The sequence below is a fragment of the Metarhizium acridum genome (assembly GCF_019434415.1).
Source record: "Metarhizium acridum strain ARSEF 324 chromosome Unknown scaffold_1, whole genome shotgun sequence".
Taxonomy (NCBI): domain Eukaryota; kingdom Fungi; phylum Ascomycota; class Sordariomycetes; order Hypocreales; family Clavicipitaceae; genus Metarhizium; species Metarhizium acridum.
This window is the reverse complement of record NW_027094015.1, coordinates 5549775-5568924: the sequence shown is the minus strand read 5'-3', so window position 1 is coordinate 5568924 and position 19150 is coordinate 5549775. Positions and strand designations below refer to the sequence as shown.

At 50.7% G+C, this 19150-nt stretch overlaps 6 protein-coding genes across 7 annotated transcripts; 5 read left to right on the top strand and 1 right to left on the bottom strand.

The window, feature by feature from the left end:
• The first annotated feature begins 4906 nt into the window (after window positions 1-4906).
• On the top strand, window positions 4907-6482 carry GINS2_2 (DNA replication complex GINS protein PSF2). The gene is made up of 3 exons (XM_066116892.1): window positions 4907-5065; window positions 5145-5344; window positions 5407-6482. Exon 3 carries the CDS (start codon window positions 5591-5593, stop codon window positions 6221-6223), a length of 633 nt encoding a protein of 210 aa, XP_065978779.1. The 5' UTR covers window positions 4907-5065; window positions 5145-5344; window positions 5407-5590; the 3' UTR covers window positions 6224-6482.
• A 662-nt stretch (window positions 6483-7144) lies between these two features.
• On the top strand, window positions 7145-8748 carry GINS2_1 (DNA replication complex GINS protein PSF2). Of its 2 annotated transcripts, XM_066116890.1 has the most exons (2): window positions 7145-7340; window positions 7456-8748. In XM_066116890.1, exons 1-2 carry the CDS (start codon window positions 7227-7229, stop codon window positions 8092-8094), a joined length of 753 nt encoding a protein of 250 aa, XP_065978777.1. In that variant the 5' UTR covers window positions 7145-7226; the 3' UTR covers window positions 8095-8748. The 2 variants fall into 2 exon arrangements, with proteins under 2 accessions (XP_065978777.1, XP_065978778.1); XM_066116891.1 differs by having other exon boundaries at window positions 7188-8748.
• A 1582-nt stretch (window positions 8749-10330) lies between these two features.
• LAP1_1 (Leucine aminopeptidase 1) lies at window positions 10331-11652 on the top strand (the record flags this gene model as incomplete). The annotated part of the gene is made up of 3 exons (XM_007809401.2): window positions 10331-10510; window positions 10594-11331; window positions 11389-11652. The coding sequence occupies 3 exons, from the start codon at window positions 10331-10333 to the stop codon at window positions 11650-11652; spliced, it is 1182 nt and encodes a 393-aa protein (XP_007807592.2).
• A 326-nt stretch (window positions 11653-11978) lies between these two features.
• Window positions 11979-13667, bottom strand: J3458_001732 (uncharacterized protein; the record flags this gene model as incomplete). The annotated part of the gene is made up of 1 exon (XM_007809400.1): window positions 11979-13667. One exon carries the CDS (start codon window positions 13665-13667, stop codon window positions 11979-11981), a length of 1689 nt encoding a protein of 562 aa, XP_007807591.1.
• A 576-nt stretch (window positions 13668-14243) lies between these two features.
• Window positions 14244-16223, top strand: J3458_001731 (uncharacterized protein). Its single transcript, XM_007809399.2, has 3 exons — window positions 14244-14547; window positions 14601-15020; window positions 15083-16223. Exons 1-3 carry the CDS (start codon window positions 14350-14352, stop codon window positions 16139-16141), a joined length of 1677 nt encoding a protein of 558 aa, XP_007807590.2. The 5' UTR covers window positions 14244-14349; the 3' UTR covers window positions 16142-16223.
• Window positions 16224-18117: 1894 nt separating this feature from the next.
• J3458_001730 (uncharacterized protein) lies at window positions 18118-18746 on the top strand (the record flags this gene model as incomplete). Its single annotated transcript, XM_066116889.1, has 3 exons — window positions 18118-18397; window positions 18462-18607; window positions 18723-18746. 3 exons carry the CDS (start codon window positions 18118-18120, stop codon window positions 18744-18746), a joined length of 450 nt encoding a protein of 149 aa, XP_065978776.1.
• Between the last annotated feature and the right edge of the window lie 404 nt (window positions 18747-19150).

Below are 19150 nucleotides of genomic sequence, written 5' to 3'. Positions count from 1 at the left end.
GAATACGATGGCAGCATCAGAATTACACCAGTTACATGGCTGCCATATTGTTGATTCCATACTGCTGGACTGGTCAGACTGAACGAGCCAGGCAGTTTACAACTCGCTATTTTCGCTCATCGTACCAAGTTGCCCTGCGGAAAGCTCCGTTCAGCTCCTCTTCGTAAGCTTCCCTTTTCGACCTCGAGTGTCAGCGCCACGAACAGTAGAGGCTTGAGACCTCTCCAGTACCACCAGAGGGCGGTGGGATAGAAAGTAATAGCAAATCAATCATTCCTAGTAGCTGGCGACAAGACGTTAAAACAAGGTGGCGGCTGAAACCAGTATCTGGCGCAAAGTATCCTCCACATTTAGACAAGTCTGAACTCAAAGCAAAGAGATTCTCGCCATTTGCATTCCAAAAGTGCTTCACGACAGAGTACTCGTCGAGTCCGGTGCTTCGGTAATTAGTAGCGACGTGAGCAGGCGAATTGAATATCTACAACGATGTGTATAGCAATGGGCATGGCTCGATGGAAGCAGCCTAGCTGCCGAGTCGGCGACGTATAGATTGGCCAGTTATCAACACTGAGACGGGGTTGTGACAATATGGCCCATTCAAATGTAGGGTGCTCAGCTGCAAAGTTAGATCTGGGAACGTGACTAGTCCAGACGGTTTTGGGACGAGCCGCTGGCGTAGATGGCGGTTGGCTGGAGTTGCGGGGCCAAGAATCTTGCTGCGGTTGAGGAAGTCTGAAGCGCAACAACTATTGACCTAGGTAGCCAGTTATCAACAACTGGAGAAGGAAAAGAAAAGAGAAAAGAAAACTGCCTGCAAGACACGGACAAGCAGGGAGGGCATCTGGCTTGGGGGCGCATCAAAGGAGGAAGGAGCACCAAGCATGTGAACGCGGAAGTCACTACCCCGACGCCGGCGCTGGGCGGAGCTGGGCGGAGGCCCTAAGCCGTTAATGGATGCCTCTGGTTATTCTTGTCCAAGGCAGTGCATCCGACTCGGTGCGTGACTTGTAAGCTCTCGCCGGCAAACTTTACCCACCACAAACTACAACCCGCACCTCGCGGGATTACTTCTGCCGAGAATCAAACAAGCCACGAGAATGTGTCGCGGGCCGATTGCCCCCGATTTTCCCTTGAACCTGGATTTGGCCCGCCGGCTTGAGATGTGCCTTGTGGATGTTGTTGCCTACCGAAGAAACCCACACCAGGCACGCCATGCAAGTTCCAAGTCATCATTGAGGAGGCGCAGTAACACAACACACGAGAAAAGGATGGAATAAGGGTTGAGAAAACGAATCGTGGCCATGATTGCCACAGAAGATATCGAATAACCGGGCTAAAAACATCAGCTCATGCAGGGACTTGCCATAGACAAAAATCTAGCCACCACAGCGCTCTGATCCCATCTTCACACCCCAAGCCAGAACGTGATAGGATTTGGATCACCAATTAAAGATTATAAACGTAAACTCCTCAAGGCCAAGTCCTGCAACAATTTATAAAGAGTGAGAAGCCTTGCGAGTGATAACACAAGGGAGCGCAAAGTCGTGCTCATATATTTTAATTCCAAAGGCAGGGGTTTCATCGTTTAGAGCGTCAGATATGACATGTTTAGTCTCTAGGCCCTCTGAGGTAAGAATTACAGGTTGGATTGATGTGCTGGCGATATCGTTCGCCAAGTAGTTTTGTAAAACAACTTTGCGACAATACTTAAAACTCGTGTTATCTTTGAGAGCGGTCACCGAGAAGCATCGGGTCGAGAGACTCTTGAATACAGGCTTGCTGATGCGGGCCTTCAATCTCGCCTTGGAAATTACTTGACGGAAGCAGCATTTTCCACTTTATGCTTACGTGCCAACCCACCTCGAGACTGTTCGACGCCTCATGCTCAAAATATGGCTGAACGAGTGAAGTGGGGGTCGTAAAGTCAGAGACCCTGCGAAGTAACAATATACTTGCACGAGAAACCCGTCCGGGCCTTCACACACAGAAACTCCATGCCATTGCTTGCATACTTCGGCCTGGATTCATGAACGGGGGAGATCACGAGAGGCGGAATAGCGGTCCGATGCTCGTCAGCCTGTAGTTAGCGCTCAGCAATCTGCGCAAACTGCTGTATACAGTCATATATACTCCGTAAGTTTCACAGCATGCATGCACATGCATTGAAACATGTCGCAGAAAAATACGCAAATGGGAGTGTTCTCGTGCCTCGGATATGCGTGTTGGAAAAGTCGGGATTCTTATGTATGTTACATCTAGAAGCAACTCGATGAATGCGACAGGCCTGCACCAACTCGGCCGCATCGGTTCGGTTCACTGTGCCCTGCCGACAATGTCACCGTGGTCGGACAGATGTAGCATCAAGCCACCATGCGAATTAGCCTCACTTTGGTTTCACAGATGGCCGTAGATATCCCCTGCAACGTTTTGTTTTCTTGTGTCTTGAATGCGACCATGAAGCCGGTGGTGAAAGTGGATAAACCCGTGTCTTCAGGTTTTGTGAGCGAGGGTCAAGCCGGGAGATGCCGCTCCACCTTAGTCCGGGCAGTTTCTGAATGCCCGAGAGCCGGATTCGAGTCTATTCTTGGGGATGGCTTGTCAAGTCTGCCAGCCTTCCGGAGGGTGTGTCTCGTACTCCGGAACAAAAAGTTTGTTCTAATTTTCCCGGTTGGTGTGAAGGTTCGGTTGACTAGGTCCGAAATTAAGGCTCGGCATCAGAGATCCACCTTTTTGATTTCCGGGTGCCGAACATGTCGTTGCTTCAAACTACGACGACGAAAGGATGATCCATGTAAAGCGTATGGCGGAGAGTTGGCGGGATTGCTGTAGGTGAGCCTCCATGCGTGGTACGAATTGAACGGTTTATAGGGCACCTCTCAAGCCAGGAGGAGTTGTCAATTGCAGTGGGCATACCCAGTGGCGGCTTATGCTGGTCTGACATTGCTTGTGAATGGCCTGGGCCGCGTGGCTTTTTCAGTCGACAATTTTCCAACTACAGCGAGCTTTGACAATGAATGCTGCAATTACACCAGTCCACGTGGACCTTAACCCCAGGAGTTGGCACGCCGCCCACCTCCAATTGCTGGCGTTGGCACTGGCACTGATAGTCTGGACGGTGTAGTTGGTCAAGGCCTGTCTCTGGTGACTCTGAGATGACCATGCTGTTGCCGATGGGTTGCAGGTAACTGCTAGATGAGAGTGTGATGGGTGCCAAAACGTGGTGCTAGTGGTATGACTACGGCACCGGTGGCGACGCATGGTTGAGCAGCCGACTTCCCGAGGCATGATGGAGGCGGTGGGAGGCGTTTGCCGTTGCTCGACTGGAATAGATTACCCAAGATGAGTCCTGGACTGTTGGCTCGAGACCCACTTCTCTGCACCTTTCAGGAACTCATAGGCTAAACGTCGGCATCTGCATCGAGGTCACGGAGTACACGCACACACTACTGTGAGCCGGATCAGCGCAAGTTTAGATCGAGAACCGCCCATTACCGGTTGACCAAAGTACCTATCTACCTACCTACCGGACCCAAGGCAATGGTAAGTATTGACAGGTGTCAATGTTACCACATGTGCACATACAGGCTTCAGGACCACGGTCGCTAACCCCAGGTCGGCTCTAGCCTGTTGCCCCGCTGAACCTCAGGTTGCTCTAGACCCTGGAAGCCTCAGTGCCGTTTCAATGTTGTCAAAGTTTCAATAGCTGGAACAGCAAGATGCACGGGCAAATTAACCCCAATTCAAACGGCTGCGGCTTTGAAGTCCTTGCCCAGTGTTTCTTACGGCGTACGGTTTACGACTTCATGGGTTTGCTTGACCGAATCTGGGACAAGTTATTCAGGCAAGAAGATAATGCATATAGGCTGCTGACAGGCCGCAATGGTGCGAGCTGTGTGTGCTGTCTGTAACTGCTTGAATGCAAAGTCGAGATTCTGTCGTCATCTTACTCAACAATTCCCTGCATCATGCAGGCTGGAATCGTTGGAAAACACTGATCGCTACCTGTATCGATACTTATCGTCAGAGAGTCGTCAGCTCGCCGGCGCGGCTCAAATTGGACCCCGTCGGCACATATCAACGCCCTGTCACCAGGGTCATATCCTTCCTTTTGGGAGACCTATCAGATCGAGCCGCCCCCATTATTAGTGGCATGAGCCATCCAACAGGACAGAGACCGACAGAGACATTGAACTTGGGTGCGGCCTGGCTCAATCGCTATATGAAAACCTGGGGCAATATTCCGCCCAGGTCGAATCCAGGCCTCATGTTGACAGGACAGTATGACAACCTGTCAGCACCCACTTGATGCTGGCTGTCCTCTGGCTTTCCACCACTTCCCCATATCTCCTGTGGGAGGATCCACCCTATAGGGCTGATATGAGAGTCCTGCATATCCCAGGGGGGTGGGCAGGGAGACGAGAGACATCGCCCAACTACCATGAGTGGCCCAAGACGTGGCGGTCCTGTTGCTGGTCACTGCCACTCGTGGCCAATAGCTTCTTCCTTTGGTCGCCGAAGATTCATCCCATGCCTATCTCTTTAGCCTCGAACCGCCAATGGCATGTACAGACGGTGCATAGAGACACTAGTTCTCATCGGTGAACCTGCCCCATCGCGTCCATTATGGAATGGTGGCCCTCCTCTTCCCCTGCCTGAGTAAGTGATGTACAAACTCAATCAGCCCACCCCCATCTGAAAGTGTCCCGACTGTAAGGTTACAATGGTTTTCTCGTGGCTGGCTCAGCCCCCGAGATTCTGCGTATCCTGGCCCAATTGCCTAAGATGTGACGGGAATCGGGTTTCATCTGTTGCGTGGCAACTTGCGCTGGAAAGGTTTAAAAAAAAGACGTCTCGGCATGGCGTCTACTCCATGCCCTCAGTTTTTAGCATTATGCCTACTCTGTAATTCTCCTCGGAGCAAGTACGCCCGTCGAATTTTTTCTCCTTTCTTGGCTTCTCGTGTTGATTTATACTCGTATTCCCCATTGATTATTCGGTACCGGCTCTGATCGTCTATCGGGATGCCTGACGATTCTCCAGTATCAGATAAGCAACAACTCGACCAGTGAGCCAAACGCTGCTTCCCGGAAAAAGTTCATCATTCTGTCCTAAAACCATATTTTCTAACCACTGCCCTTTGCTAGAAGTACAAATAAAGAAACCTTGATGACGAGCTTTCCCATCACCAAGCGAAAGCGCGCGACGCGTGCCAAGTTCGCTAAAGTACGCACTGGATGTGTCACTTGTAAGTCTTGAGCGTTTGCATTAATGTGTAACAATTTTGTCTCTCTTTATTCGGCATTCTATCATTAGTAAAACTGCTAAAGACTAACGTGCACTGTAGGCAAGTAAGAATGGCGTACTCGTATACCTACCCGCTAGTACATATACTGATAAACACAACAGGAGACGACATGTGAAATGCGATGAAACAAAGCCGGCTTGCAAAAATTGTATTAAATGGGCTGGGTTTTGTGGTGGCTACGAGCCTATCCTCAATCAATCCAAGTCGTCCGTCAAGCCGGCATTTGTAACGCCGCAGAGTCCCGAAATTGACGGCACATCATCCCCCGAAGAGATAGATCTCACTATGTATGATTCCGGCTATCAATTTCGACACCCTGAGGATCTCTCCCCTCCAGAATCAATCGATTCCCAAGTCAGCTCCTACGGATGTCTGAGTTGCCCACCACAGCCTACAGCGAACTGTTCCATTGTCCCAGGTAGCCTTTTATCTCTTGACAACACATTCTGGACCTGGAATCTTCCTAGACTCGCTCATGACAACCCCGCTATTCGCCATGCCAACATGGCAGTCCATGCCCTCCTATTTTCCAAGGGCCATACTCTGGCACGCGTTGGAAAGGTCGCCGGAAGGGACCACTACGGAGAGGCCTTATCTTGCTATGGGATTGCACTACAAGAAGCTAGACAGGCGACGACAGGATATATAGACCTCCGTGAAGCAGTCATATGCTGTATGTTCTTTGTAATCTTCGAGACAATAAATGGAGATCAGGAGGCTGCACAAGCGCACCTGCAAAGCGGCCAAAGAATTTTAGAGGAAATTGACCCTGAATACAACGGCGTCGAAGGATTTCGCAAGGAGCTTCGAAATGTTTTACAATTTCTTGCGCAACAAGCCCGTGGGTCTGGGCTCGATGAAGCTAATCAGCGCGAGGGCGACGAGGGCGGCAGCATATTGGATACACTTATGGTATGATGGGGATTTTGCCTCTGTGTCCCTAAATGCGGGCCACTACTCTCTACTTTTTCAGTTATCCTCTCTCGCAAGCGTGACGTGACTTTCGTCTCGTCGTTATAGACACCGACGTATGTTTTATTTTGGGGGGGAGGAAAACAGGCTCCCTATTGGGCTGGCCCCGGATTCATCGGGAGCTTTAGAAGGATCAAAAGACGGAGAATGGTTCAAAGTGTTATTGATTCAGATGAGCATTATTTATTGCTGGAAGCACTTCCCCATAATCGTATTGATCCTAAGAAGACCTGATGATTGTTTCCGCAACCTGGGAGCTGATGCTGCCTTGTGAATTCCCCAAACCGGTCACACGACTTATTGCCATGGACAGCCCCTGAGAATTGTACCGTGTTTTGACGAATATTTAAATTACGTTTCTGTGGCTAGTAAGACTGCATTGCGGAGCTTCCCAGATGGGTTTGTTTCCAGTTTTCTCGGTGCGTCCCGAATCCCAAGAAACTGGGCCGGTGGATAATCTCCATTGCAGCCTTCCGTGTGTAACGCCTGTTCGTGGCTAAGCCTGTCACAGAGCTTCCTACACTCTTATAGCTCCAAGATGTCTCCCGACTCCGATGCTGGGATGCTCAGGATGTTCAGGCAATGCAAATGCACACCCTTTGCCGTATTCGTTCAAGGCCGGGGCACATGAAGTCAGAGTGAGTCACGTCATTGGTAATTTGTTTTTTTTTTGGGCATGGCTGGATCGTGCAACTGAAGCGTATTCTGGAATCCAACGGTTGCGTGCAGGCTGGAATAAGGCTGGCGGCGGTCTGGTGCTTCCGTAATAAGAGGATCCTGAATACACGCCCGTCGGGACGGGGAGTCGGAGGAGAGTGGAGTTGAGAGGAGCATTGCCAAGGTGGTCATAGTGGAGTCTAATCATCGATCAATCTGCACATGTGAACTCCAGAATTCTCGCATCACTCTACGCGACCGCACACGCCTGACGGTGGCAGTCCCGTCAACCATGGCCTTGCGTCTGCCCCCGGGACTGGTTCCCTCAGAGGTAGCCTTTCTATGTGAAATGGAGCTCGTGACTGTTGTTCCGAGACAGCGATTAGAGAGCATCCATCTCCTCGCAGTATGTCCAGCTTCGCCGTCGCGTCGCCATCGCGGGTCGCATGCGCCGGCGCATCGACCCTGGCGAGCCAATTTTCAATATTGTTCCACGGTTACGAACTAATGCAGAAACTCAGGGCCAAACGCCTCAGCTGCGTCCACCAAGAAGAAGCAATCTCCCACTCTGGCTCGCGCTGCTGCTTAAAAAACAACGCCGCGCCAACATCGTGCCGCCGCCATGGATGCATCCCGACTCTCTTCGCGACGTCATCCACCACGAAACCAAAGTCGACACCAAAGGATGGGCTCCGCCGCCTCCGCCGCGCTCACGCGCTGATTTTATGGGAAACGCTACACGCATAAACTCCTTCTCCGGCGAGGAGACTATTCTCTCCCCGCCGTTTCTACCGTCTTGTACGGCCGACGCACCCTCTGGGGCTTTGCCCTATCACTGGTTTGAGTTGGCAGAGATGCTGCTTGCCCAGGCAGTTGATGATATTGCTTCAGCGTCGGAGGTGCGGTCGTTGTTGAGGGATCTGCAGGAGGTTCGGGCGGCCAAGATGAGAAGCAGTACGGCGCAGCTAGAGAGTGGTGTTGATGGAGTGATGAGCTTGAGGGGCGTGGGGGCCATGGAATTGGCCGAGAGCAGGGGATTTGTTACGGGCGTGGTGGAGGGCGTGAGGACGATCGGGGCAAGTGCTGAGGCCATGAGGCGAGAGGAAGAAGAGCAGCGACGGGGTGATGGAGAGGCCAGCGATGATGATATGGGATTATGAGACACAGGGCTTGAAGTTCCTCGAGCTGTTGGAGACTGTGTTGGTGATTGCCTGTCGTTGTGGCTGATTATTGAGCCGTGGACGGACAGACTTGTGCCGCGCCCAGGGGATGACTGGGCATGCGCTCGAAAGGTGGCAATTGAGCAATAACCGAGCAAGGCATGGCGAGGCACTAAACCAGCAGGTCTTCTCAGAAATTATGGGTGTGCCATGGAGATCGAATCTGTCTCTCTATTTGGCATTGCGGCTATATAGGACTGCGACACCAAGCAGTAGTGAGAGCCGTGATCGATCCAAGTTCGTCTATGATATCAGCTCTACGATGAACATAACACCGGCTTACAATGCCATCTATGGGCAAGCACAATAGCACACGGCTAGCAAGATCATCCAATCACCCTCTGTGCGTATTTGCGGTCGTTTGACTGATGGCAAAGCCACATGAGGACACCCGCTGCTCCTAGGAGGAGCATGGCAACATGGAGGGGGGGGGGATTGAAGTTACAATTAAAAATTAAATTAAACGTTTTTAAAGAAATAATAGCCGTTTGGCCCTTTCGGTAGCTTATGATCTATCGAATGAATGATGAGCCAGGCTCCTACCCAACGGCGCACAGAACTGACTGTCGATTACGTCGAAAGCCGGCATGGGCTCATTGGCACTGCACAATGCATACCTCTGAATTCCAGTCTAGATCCAAATATTATTTCCCCTTCTCGCCCGCCCGTAATATTTCTCGAGAAGCCAGGTGTACGTGGATGCACTGTCGGTCGGTCCGCACTTTGCATTCATGTAATTCCAGACATACTCAATGTCCAAGGCTGAACAGTATGCCGGCCGTGAGGATTGCAAACTTTGTTGGGCCAAGTTTGGGAAGCCCGCATATACCGTCGCATTCTCGAAAACAGAGATAACAATTGACTTCGTCATTGGGCTATACCGCTCGCACCAGTTCATCAAACCCCTCTTGGCACGGTTGAGGTCCTCGAGATCCATGCTATTATTGCCAGCGAAGCATCTCCGGTGTGTCAGGTTCTTTGGAAATCTGCTTGCATTCTTAGCAGGCGTCGGTGCCACGTCGTTGTCGATTTTGTATTGGGTGATATTTGGAATCATTTCCTCTCCAGCTCCTAGTTTATTGTATGTGAATTGGTATACCCCGTTTCCATAACTACTGTCAAGCATCCAGCAGGCGGTCATGAGGGGGTGAAGCAACAGAATGAAAAGCCCTAGACTAGTTATAATGAGAGCCATCGGGTCCCGAGATATTACGGCGTACAAATATTCCGAGTGAGGATCTGGAAACCTGTACGTAGGGAATTGTTACATGACTGTTATGTGAGAAGTTTTGTTCTCATAGTCACCCACATATTAAGGTTGAAGAATTTCCCTGCCCCCAATCAGCAAAATCCGTGATTCATCATTGCGAGACACCCCATAATACATTAAGACTAGCATTGTCAAGTTGATGTCATGTGGCCTAATTCGCGCAATTTTAGCATGCTTGTTCGTTTGTTTATTTGTCTACTCAAGTTCACCGATGTTAAAACACCAGCAGATACCAGGTAGTCACGTCCATGCTGGTGGCGGATGGATATACTCAGTCCCTAAGTCGCATGCAGACCTGATATCTCACCATTGGCCCCAAATTCCCCACCACTAGGACTAGTGTCCGACCAGCATCTGCACCCAGCAACCCAACAACCCGCAGATGCCGAGGAAGGTACGGAGTACATACATCCCTTCATGTACGGAGCAAAGAGTCGAGGAGTATGTACATGAAGTGCTTGGATTAATACTGGGTACCTAGTACTACATACCACGCGCGTGGCCCCTGGTTCTGGTGACAGAACAACTATCACAAGACAGGTCGTAAATTATCGCCAACTACTAGAAGTCTGATGTATTAATAAAAATCTCCAACGAGCATAGCTGGTGAATCGGTGACAGTCACCAAAGCACCCCTACCGCCCCATGCATGTGGAGACACCTTGACAGTTGACGCTTCGCGCCGTCACAAAATTAGGCAGGTTGCTAGTGCTTCCTTTCTGCACTTTCATTACTCCGTATCTGCTTGTGCTGTCGTCAGCTCAGCCGCCTGCCTCTGTTTCATCACATAAGTTCCAACCTCCTGTTCTGTCATCCCACAAGCACAAGAGCTCTGATCAACACCGCAGACACTTGAGCTGCGCGTCATCGAATTCCTGGTCTACTGCACCAAAATTCTGACCCAATATGAGGTTGTCTCAAGTCTCAGTACTTGCGGCATGCGTGCCTGCAGCCATGGCGCGCTTCGTTGAGCTCATGGAGGCCAACAACGTCGTCCTTGGCCCTGATGAGCCAGCCTTCCTGATCGAAACCGCGCCCGGTAAGACGCAATGGGTGACGGAGGAGCAGAAGTGGGAGCTTAGACGAGTAAGTACATGCCTTCCGCAACCACATACCTGAGATACACCACCTTGGTCGATGGCTAATACTCCGTTGTCTGCTCGTGAAAGGATGGCCAGCGCTTCATGGACGTCACCGCCACCCAGGACTTGGGCAGTCAAGGTCTGCGAATCAAAGAATCTGTAGAATTTCCAAAGAAATGCGTCAATCAGAAAGAGGTCAATAGTCTGGCAAAGCATCTTGATACAGCACCAATGAAGGCCAACCTCGAAAAGCTGTCCAGCTTTCACACACGGTACTACAACTCCGACTGGGGCCTGAAGTCCTCCGACTGGGTGCTTAAGAAAGTCAATGAAATCATCAAGGAGGCTGGCGCCGACAAGACTGTTACCGCCCAGAGTTTCCCTCACACCTGGAAGCAGCATTCCGTAATTGCCACTATCCCGGGGCAGACCAACAGCACTATCATCATTGGTGCTCACCAGGACTCCATCAACCTGTGGCTCCCCATCCTCGCTGCCCCTGGAGCCGACGATGATGGTAGCGGAACCGTTACCATCATGGAGGTCTTCCGAGCTTTGCTCAAGTCCAAGGATGTCGTGGGGGGCAAGGCTATCAATACCATTGAGTTCCACTGGTACAGTGCCGAGGAAGGAGGTCTGCTCGGTAGTCAGGCTATTTTCCAGCAGTATGAGAAGCAGCAGCGCGACGTGAAGGCCATGCTGCAGCAGGACATGACTGGTTACATCAAGGGCACTTTAGACGCAGATCTCCCGGAGAGCGTTGGTGTCATCGTCGACTATGTTCATGCTGGCCTGACCAAGTTTATCAAGACAGTCATTGAGCAGGTATGCAGATAATCATTTGTGTCCGTTCTGGATGACTCGAAACTGACAATGTTGTAGTACTGTGCTATCCCTTGGGTCGAGACCAAGTGTGGCTACGCTTGTTCTGATCATGCTTCAGCTTCCAAGGCTGGATATCCGTCAGCCTTTGTTATCGAATCGTCTTTCGACAAGTCTGACCCAAACATTCACACAACTTCTGACCTCATAGAGTATCTTTCATTCGACCATATGCTACAGCATGGTCACATGACCCTTGGCTTCGTATACGAACTTGGCTTTCACAACTTTGCAAAGACTGTCGAGGGTGAGAGCGAACTATAGGGTGCTCGCTGATGCCTGCCGGAGAAGGAGATGGATACTTAGAAACTAAACACTACGTGAACCGAGAGTATCGCCAAATTGTAAACTCATGGAAATTGGGCTTTGTTTCATAAGACTTGTTATTTTGGAGGTTTGATCATGCGCACAAGCAATACCCCCTATCTAACGCCTTGTTTGCGCATGCCCCTTTTCGGAGATGCTATAACGAGGCAAACTCCGGCTTTGAAATATATCCAAACGCCAATCAATTATGCATAATATCTTTCTCCCATTGTTGCGTCCAAGTAAGCCATCACGGGTCCCTCCCACCAATGTATACGAAGCTTTTACTGAGCCTGGCCACCGTTGGATGGCGGTTGCTGTTGAGCCCCCCAGCCATGCTGCCCATTCTGTTGCTGCATCTGGCTCATCAACGCCGCTACAAATGCAGGATTGATAATTGCGTTCGGGGCGCCCGCCTGGCCTTGACCCTGCGCTGGCCAACCTGGAGGAGGGGGTGGAGGCGGCACAGGATATTGTCCTGGCGCCGCTGGTGATTGTGGCCAAGCGGGGAACTGAAAGCCAAAGCTGGGCACAGCTGGCGGAGCAGCTGCTTGTTGTGTAGCGGGCTGACTGGGTTTTTGTTGAGAATACTGCTGGCCGCCCTGGGGAGGAAGGGAATAGCCATCTCTCGACGAGTTTCCGTATCCGCCCCGACCGCCTCCTCTCCCTGTTCCTCCCCTGCCTCGACTACCTCGGCCTCTAACATCTCCGCCACGACCACGTCGGAAGCCAGGTCGAGGGGCGGGTTCGTACGATTCATTAGACACGGGTCCGTTGCCAAAACCAGGAGGTCTAGTTAAAGGTTTGTATGGGCCGTCGTCATCATCGTAGTTTAATCCACCGTCAGCAGAAACCTCCTGGCCCAAAGAATGCGGTCCTTTGCCCCCGCTGCCGGATTTCTCTTCATTTTTGCTCTTCCACTTGTCCTTCTTCTTTTGTTTCAGCGCCCTCTTGTACTCTGCTTCCTTCTCGTCATCCGAAAACTCCATCTCATCATCGCCAACTTCTTCGTCGTGCAAATTACTCGCGTCCGAACCCTTCATATTCTTTAGCGGTTCCGTGAAGACGTACGACGCGTGATCGACGGGATAGAAAACTTTTGTGCCGACTTCCAAGGCCAGGTCTTTGATTTCTTGCTCAGAAGAAAAGTATACCGTGTACATGGGCTGCAGGACCTTGCCGATGGTTTCGGCGACGGCGCCAATGACGACGCGCTCGGCGGTGCAAAGGGCAGATCCTGTGTCGAGGACCTGGTATTCACCTGGGGTGATTGCCTTTATGAGCATGATGTTGTCAACGATGTGTTCAATCGAGCCGAGCTCTTCGATCTTCATCTCATCGGTGATGGTGATGTCTGGCTTGGGGACGATTTCTTCTGCGATTTCATTCTTAGTGCGCAGTTGGGCTGCACTTGACCCTTTGCCATGATCACCCTCATCGTCGGAGCCGCCTTCTACTTCCATGAGGAGGCGTGCGGTTTCTTCAACGCCGAGGAGCTCGTAACCTTCGTTGTCGGAGTCCTCGTCTGATGAGTCTGAGCTACTTGACCCCGAGGACGATTCATATGGGGAAGAGTCAATTTCCCATTCAGGATGTTCACTTGGGTCGTTTTGGAGGGCGACTTCGTTGGTTCGCGGTTGGGGTTGCTCTGGCGCATTGTCGGTATTACCTAGGCCACCGATGGCGGCTTCGAGCGCGCCGGTTAGAGATGACGGGCTATCGAGTTGGTCGATGACCATTGCGTCGGGTTCTTTAGTCGCTTGAAGCGCGACTGTTGCGTCAACAGTGTGGAGGAGCTCCTCGGTCTTTTTCTTGCCTTGCTTGGGTTGAGAGGTCCCGTCTGGCTCTGATGAAGCAGGCGGTGCTCCTATCGCGCCAACACTGGCTGCAGCTGCCAGCATATCTTCTGGGAGAGGCGGCAACGTCTCATTAGGCCTTGCTTGTCCTAGGCCAGGGATTTGAAAGCCAGACATCTTAATGGTGGTGATGCGCCGGAAGACCAGCTTCCAATTGTCCCACGAGTCGCAGGCTCGCAGCCAGTCGATTGGCGCTGACGAGAGTTGTTACGAGACGTAGGTCTGCAGCGGTCCGCACAAAGGCTTTCCAGAATCGGAAAACCCCACAGTAACAGATGCGAATGCGCCAACTGATGTCCAAAGAATTATAATGATAATCAATGGTTGGTTTGCCAAAGAGGATCCAACAAGCTGCAAATTGATCACCAGACTTGGATATGGCGAAGAGGAAAAAAAAAAAAAATCCAGGTGTAGGTCACCAGTCAGTTGGTGGGTCCTCGGTGTGCATTTTCCGCCCCGCCTCCCCTGCAGCCTCGTCCGCAAAGGCTTAGGAACTAAACTCCCAACGAGACGACGACACTTCTCTGGAACACCCATCGGTTTCATGGCTCGTTGCTGCTCGTAACCATGGCGCCCAATCCTTCGCCACAGCAGCGGCAGTTTGAGCATCCGGCCTCGAGCCATGCTAAAAAGAAGTTCGTTCAAGTTGCATTTTTGCTTGTACATGTTTTGCTCCCCTTTGTTCGTATGTATTGGTTCATGGCTCATGTGAAATGCTAATTCGGCTTGTTCTGATAGGCGCAACGGCCCCTATCCAATTCAACCCATCACCGCATTTTACGTCTTTTTCGCCGCGGGCATGGTTGCAGCTATTTCCGCTCCGATTCAGGATTGTGATGAGACGTTTAATTACTGGGAACCAGCGCACTATCTGTCCCATGGATATGGCTTGCAGACTTGGGAGTACTCACCAGACTTTGCCATCCGGAGCTGGCTTTATGTTGGGCTTCATTCGATAGTCGGCAGCGTTCGTAGATTGCTGCCCCAGTCGTCAAAGGTAAGCTTGATGACCCATGCGAAGTGTCTTTTATCTTTGGTTGACTATTTTAGGTGTCTGAATTTTACTTTATCCGCTACGTCCTTGCCTTTGTTTGCGCCCTCTGCCAGACTGTCATGTTCAAAGCCATCAGCCTGACTATGAACGGCAGAATCGGCATGTTCTTTTTAATAGCTACTGTTATCTGCCCCGGAAACTTTCACGCTAGTGCGTCATTCTTGCCATCCAGTTTTGCAATGTACATGTGTATGCTTGGTGCGGCGTCATTTATGAACTGGCGCGGCGGCATCAAGACTGCACACGGCATTTTTTGGTTTTCTGCTGCAGGGATTCTTGGCTGGCCCTTTGCTTCAGCACTCTGCGCTCCTTACCTTTTGGAAGAGTTGGTCCTTGTCCTTTCCAGTGATAAGGATGCTTTCATTGAGTCCATTGTCCGGTGCTTCCGTGGCGTGATTGCCGGGTTGATAGTTTTGGTGTGTTAAAAAAAGTTTTCTGATGCGGTACTATACAGCAGCCTAAGACTAACGTGCTGCAGTTCTTTGACTTCTTGATCAACCTCTTCTTTTACAAGAAGATTGCTGTGGTCAGCTGGAACATTGTCAAGTACAACATCTTCTCATCAACGGGCGGCCCCGATCTGTATGGGACCGAACCTTGGACATTCTACTTCAAGAACCTGGCACTGAACTTTAATATTTGGTTTATCCTGGCACTATTGGCATTGCCATTATTTTTACTCCAAAAAGTCACTTCATCATCGGGACAGGGCTTCCAGTCCGGGCTGCGTACCGTAGTGTTTGTGGCGCCATTCTATATGTGGCTAGCCATCTTCACAGCACAGCCTCACAAGGAAGAGAGATTCATGTATCCCGTGTATCCGTTTTTGACTCTCAATGCTGGTATTTCTCTTCACATCATCTTGGCCGCGGTTGGAAGTACTGACCCGAGCACGATTGCTGGAAAGATTCCTGCTCGACTGAAGTTCTTGGCCGTCAGCGCTGTGATGCTTTTGGCTTTAGATGTTAGCCTTGCTAGGATTTACGGCATTTACTCGGCATACTCCGCACCGTTACGTATTTACTCGAGGCTGTGGCAATCTAGCCACGGCCAAGCATCAGTGGGCAGGGAAGAAGATATCGTATGTTTCGGAAAAGAGTGGTATCGCTTCCCTTCATCTTACTTCCTACCACGCAATATGCATGCCAAGTTTATTCGGTCTGAATTCCGCGGTCTTTTGCCTGGTGAATTCTCTGAAGCTAAGATTGGATTCGGCTTCTGGAGTGGTACCTGGCTTCCAACGAGTGGCCTCAACGATCGAAATGAGGAGGACCCTGGCAAGTACGTCGACATCAGGGCATGCTCGTTTCTAGTCGATACCCAATTTCCTATGCGGACTGAGCCCTTGCCTCCGAACGAACCGGACTACATAGCCGACAAGGACACGTGGGAGATTGTCCAATGTAAGCCGTTCTTGGATGCTGCGAACACGCATATCTTGGCAAGGACTTTATGGGTTCCCGAGCTGGGGATTATACCAGAGAAGTTCAGAAGAAAGTGGGGGCAACATTGCTTGGTACAGCGTAAGAGCGTCTAAGGGAGGTCGCAGTGAAGATTGTGTTTGTACACTGGTGGCTCATCCGGTAGTGGGAGATAGGTATCTAGATTGTAGATAAGGCATAAAGTGTATCAACTCTTGGGTGTTTGTGCACACAAAAAGTGCTAGATGCAGTGCAGTAGCAACATGGGCTCGAGGAAAAGAACCCTAACTTAAAACAAGATCGAGCAGCATTCCATTTCACGGGGCTAGGGGCAAACAAGGCAATCCGGTATCAAATGGCCTCGTCAGGGAGCGACGAAGTGGCGAGACATTGATATAATAGTGTTTCGGATTCTGTAGCGGTCCTGGAGCCTGTTCTATAGTCTCTAACAATTGCGCATTGCAGTCGAAACAGTAGTAACTACCTAGATAGTTATGACCTTGGAAGCACAGCAATGTTGACATCAACCGAGCAAGCTTATAATATTCAAAACAAAGTGACAGCTCGTTCCTTCCCATCCCACATAACTCGTATATGCGTTGCCTATTGGTGCCGTCTGGTATATGGCATTTTGAGATGCAACCGCTAACAAAAGTACTGCTAGAGTCTCTCTTACCTAACGGCACACCCACTTTTCTCAAAATCACATATGCCATAGACGAATGAAAGTAGATGTTCGGCACGAGTGCGACTGGCCAGAATTTTCAACGGGATATCTTCAACCCTGTCATGACCAATAGATGAGGGAGTGGATGCTTCACCGAGCCTGTTGCTAGTACCTTTGTGTGTTGGACGGCTGAGATGCGCCCAGCAAGTTGCAGAGATGGAATATGCATATTTGGGTGCCAATTGACACCGTTGAGAATACTTATGTGCATGTTGAATCCGAGCACTAGGTAAAAAGAAGTTGCTGCCACAATGGCCTCATCAAGCTAGTTACGAGTCCGTCGAACTACAGTCAGCCCCATTACGCCTTACATCAACTACAGCGGGAATGAGGTGCATTTATTAGATATGCGCTGGACAACTTGGCCATAGACCATAATACATACCAGTTGACCTCTCAAGGCGATAACTCAGAAAGAGTCTGGTTGCCAAGTGGCGCTGTCCGACTGAGGAGTTCCGCCGCAAACGCCTGTGCTCCAACCCCTACCCTACGTAGTAGCGGCGTCATGATGAAATATCCAGGATAACGAGGGAGGATACGAAGAATGTCTGCGGCAGGTTTTCTTGTTATTGCCGGGTCGGCATGCCGCACTCCCATCCATAAGCATCCAGAACCGCCTTGGCAATTTGGACCAGCAGGACAGAGGCGACGAGGTGGGCATCGGCGGCATCCGTTGTGACCGACACCCGCAACATGATCCGCCATGGCACAGATCTAGCTGCGGATGAATTTTTTGAACGACTCCCGCCGCCGGCCCACGGCCACCCGATTCCGTTCAATATTGGGCTGCAATTTATCGCCTTGGCTCAGCGGGAACTTGAGGGTTTCGCGACATAGTACCGAGTGGCCGATGTTGGCTCCGTTGTCTCAAATGCCACACCGAGACAGTTCTCATTCGTCATGAATGCCGGCACCGGGCTTGGACGCTCGGAACGAGTTATCATCGTCACCGGTTGACGGTTGAAGACTGGCGGTTGAAGGAAGGGTTTGATGGTTGTACGCTGCACGCCTCACAATGCACGTTGCCACTCAACCCAGTGGCTTCTGGTTTAAGCTTGTTTGTTCGCTTGCTCCTTCCCTCCGACTGCCGCGTCTTGGCACCTCATAGCGACATGTCGGTCGTGGCTAATTGTAACCGTCCCTCTCGTCCGCACCATTTCCAGATCGTGGCCGTTTCTTGGGTCAAATATATGTAGCCCTTGTCGGTCCTTGCATTCGTCTGGTACTAAAAATCACGACCGCCGTCCCCGAGCGACTTTCTTGGATATACTTTGCACCAATCACTTCATTGTGCACTGGTTTATTCCTCAGACCACAACCCTCCTCTAATAACGAGCCGCGGCGACCGGATTTATCCTCCTCGCCATGGCATTACGACGGATCCTGGACTTGTTCGTCCACCAGGTCCTTGGCATCAATGTCACTGAACGTTACACTGCAATGCCAGCAGACGTGGACGAGCAGGCTAGGGATATCCTCGACTCTGCCGATATCTATGTAGAGGACGAACCATCGGTGGCAGAGTGGTTCAAGGAATTGGCCCCTTCAAGGACAGGAGCCATCGAATATATAACCAGTCTATTCCCGTCGGCGTCGTGGATTCAGCGATACAATATTCGATGGTTGGCAGGCGACATGGTTGCTGGTATGAGTAGTCCTGGCATTATTGCTACCGAAAATGTTGAATCGCGTGTTAATTGAACCTACAGGAATAACTATTGGTTTGGTCGTTGTACCTCAAGCATTGGCGTATGCTTCGTTGGCGGATCTGACGCCGCCATACGGCTTGTACACCTCTTTTGCGGGAGCAGTCTTGTACTGGATCTTTGGGACGTCCAAAGACATCGTCATCGGTGTAAGTTTTTTTTATTTTTTAAAAAAAAAATTCCCCCACTACTGCGCTAGATAATTGAAACCGAACCGTCGTCCCATTTAGCTTCTAATATTTGAACAATAGACAACTGCAGTAGGATCGCTGCTTGTTGGGCAAGTGATCAATAGAGTCACAGTAAATACTGGAGTTTATACAAACGAGCAGATTGCCCATTGCCTAGGGATGATGTCGGGTGCAATTCTTCTCTTCCTGGGTCTGATGCGATTGGGCTGGGTGATAGAGTTTATCCCATATATTCCAATATCTGCCTTTGTCACTGCGGCAAGCATCACCATCATGTCGACCCAAATACCTACTGCGCTGGGCCTCCCAGGCGTCAACACAAGAGATCCACCGTACAGAGTCATAATTCAGACGTTCAAGCTTCTTCCCCGGACTCAACTTGACGCAGCGGTTGGCCTCTCTTCCATCGCACTACTTTTCGGCATTCGAGGGATATGCACCAGAATGGAGCAACTGCAGCCGACTAAGAGGCGAATGTGGTCATTTATATCGTCATTGAGA

What these genes read in the sequence shown, in the direction of transcription:
- GINS2_2 (XM_066116892.1), top strand. Translation starts at nt 5,591, where the DNA reads ATGTATGATTCCGGCTATCAATTTCGACACCCTGAGGATCTCTCCCCT.
- GINS2_1 (XM_066116890.1), top strand. Translation starts at nt 7,227, where the DNA reads ATGGCCTTGCGTCTGCCCCCGGGACTGGTTCCCTCAGAGGTAGCCTTT. An exon ending in AGAGCATCCATCTCCTCGCA is followed by an intron (nt 7,341 to 7,455) that starts GTATGTCCAGCT and finishes GCAGAAACTCAG; the next exon opens with GGCCAAACGCCTCAGCTGCG.
- J3458_001731 (XM_007809399.2), top strand. Translation starts at nt 14,350, where the DNA reads ATGGTTGCAGCTATTTCCGCTCCGATTCAGGATTGTGATGAGACGTTT. An exon ending in TGCTGCCCCAGTCGTCAAAG is followed by an intron (nt 14,548 to 14,600) that starts GTAAGCTTGATG and finishes TGACTATTTTAG; the next exon opens with GTGTCTGAATTTTACTTTAT. An exon ending in TTGCCGGGTTGATAGTTTTG is followed by an intron (nt 15,021 to 15,082) that starts GTGTGTTAAAAA and finishes AACGTGCTGCAG; the next exon opens with TTCTTTGACTTCTTGATCAA.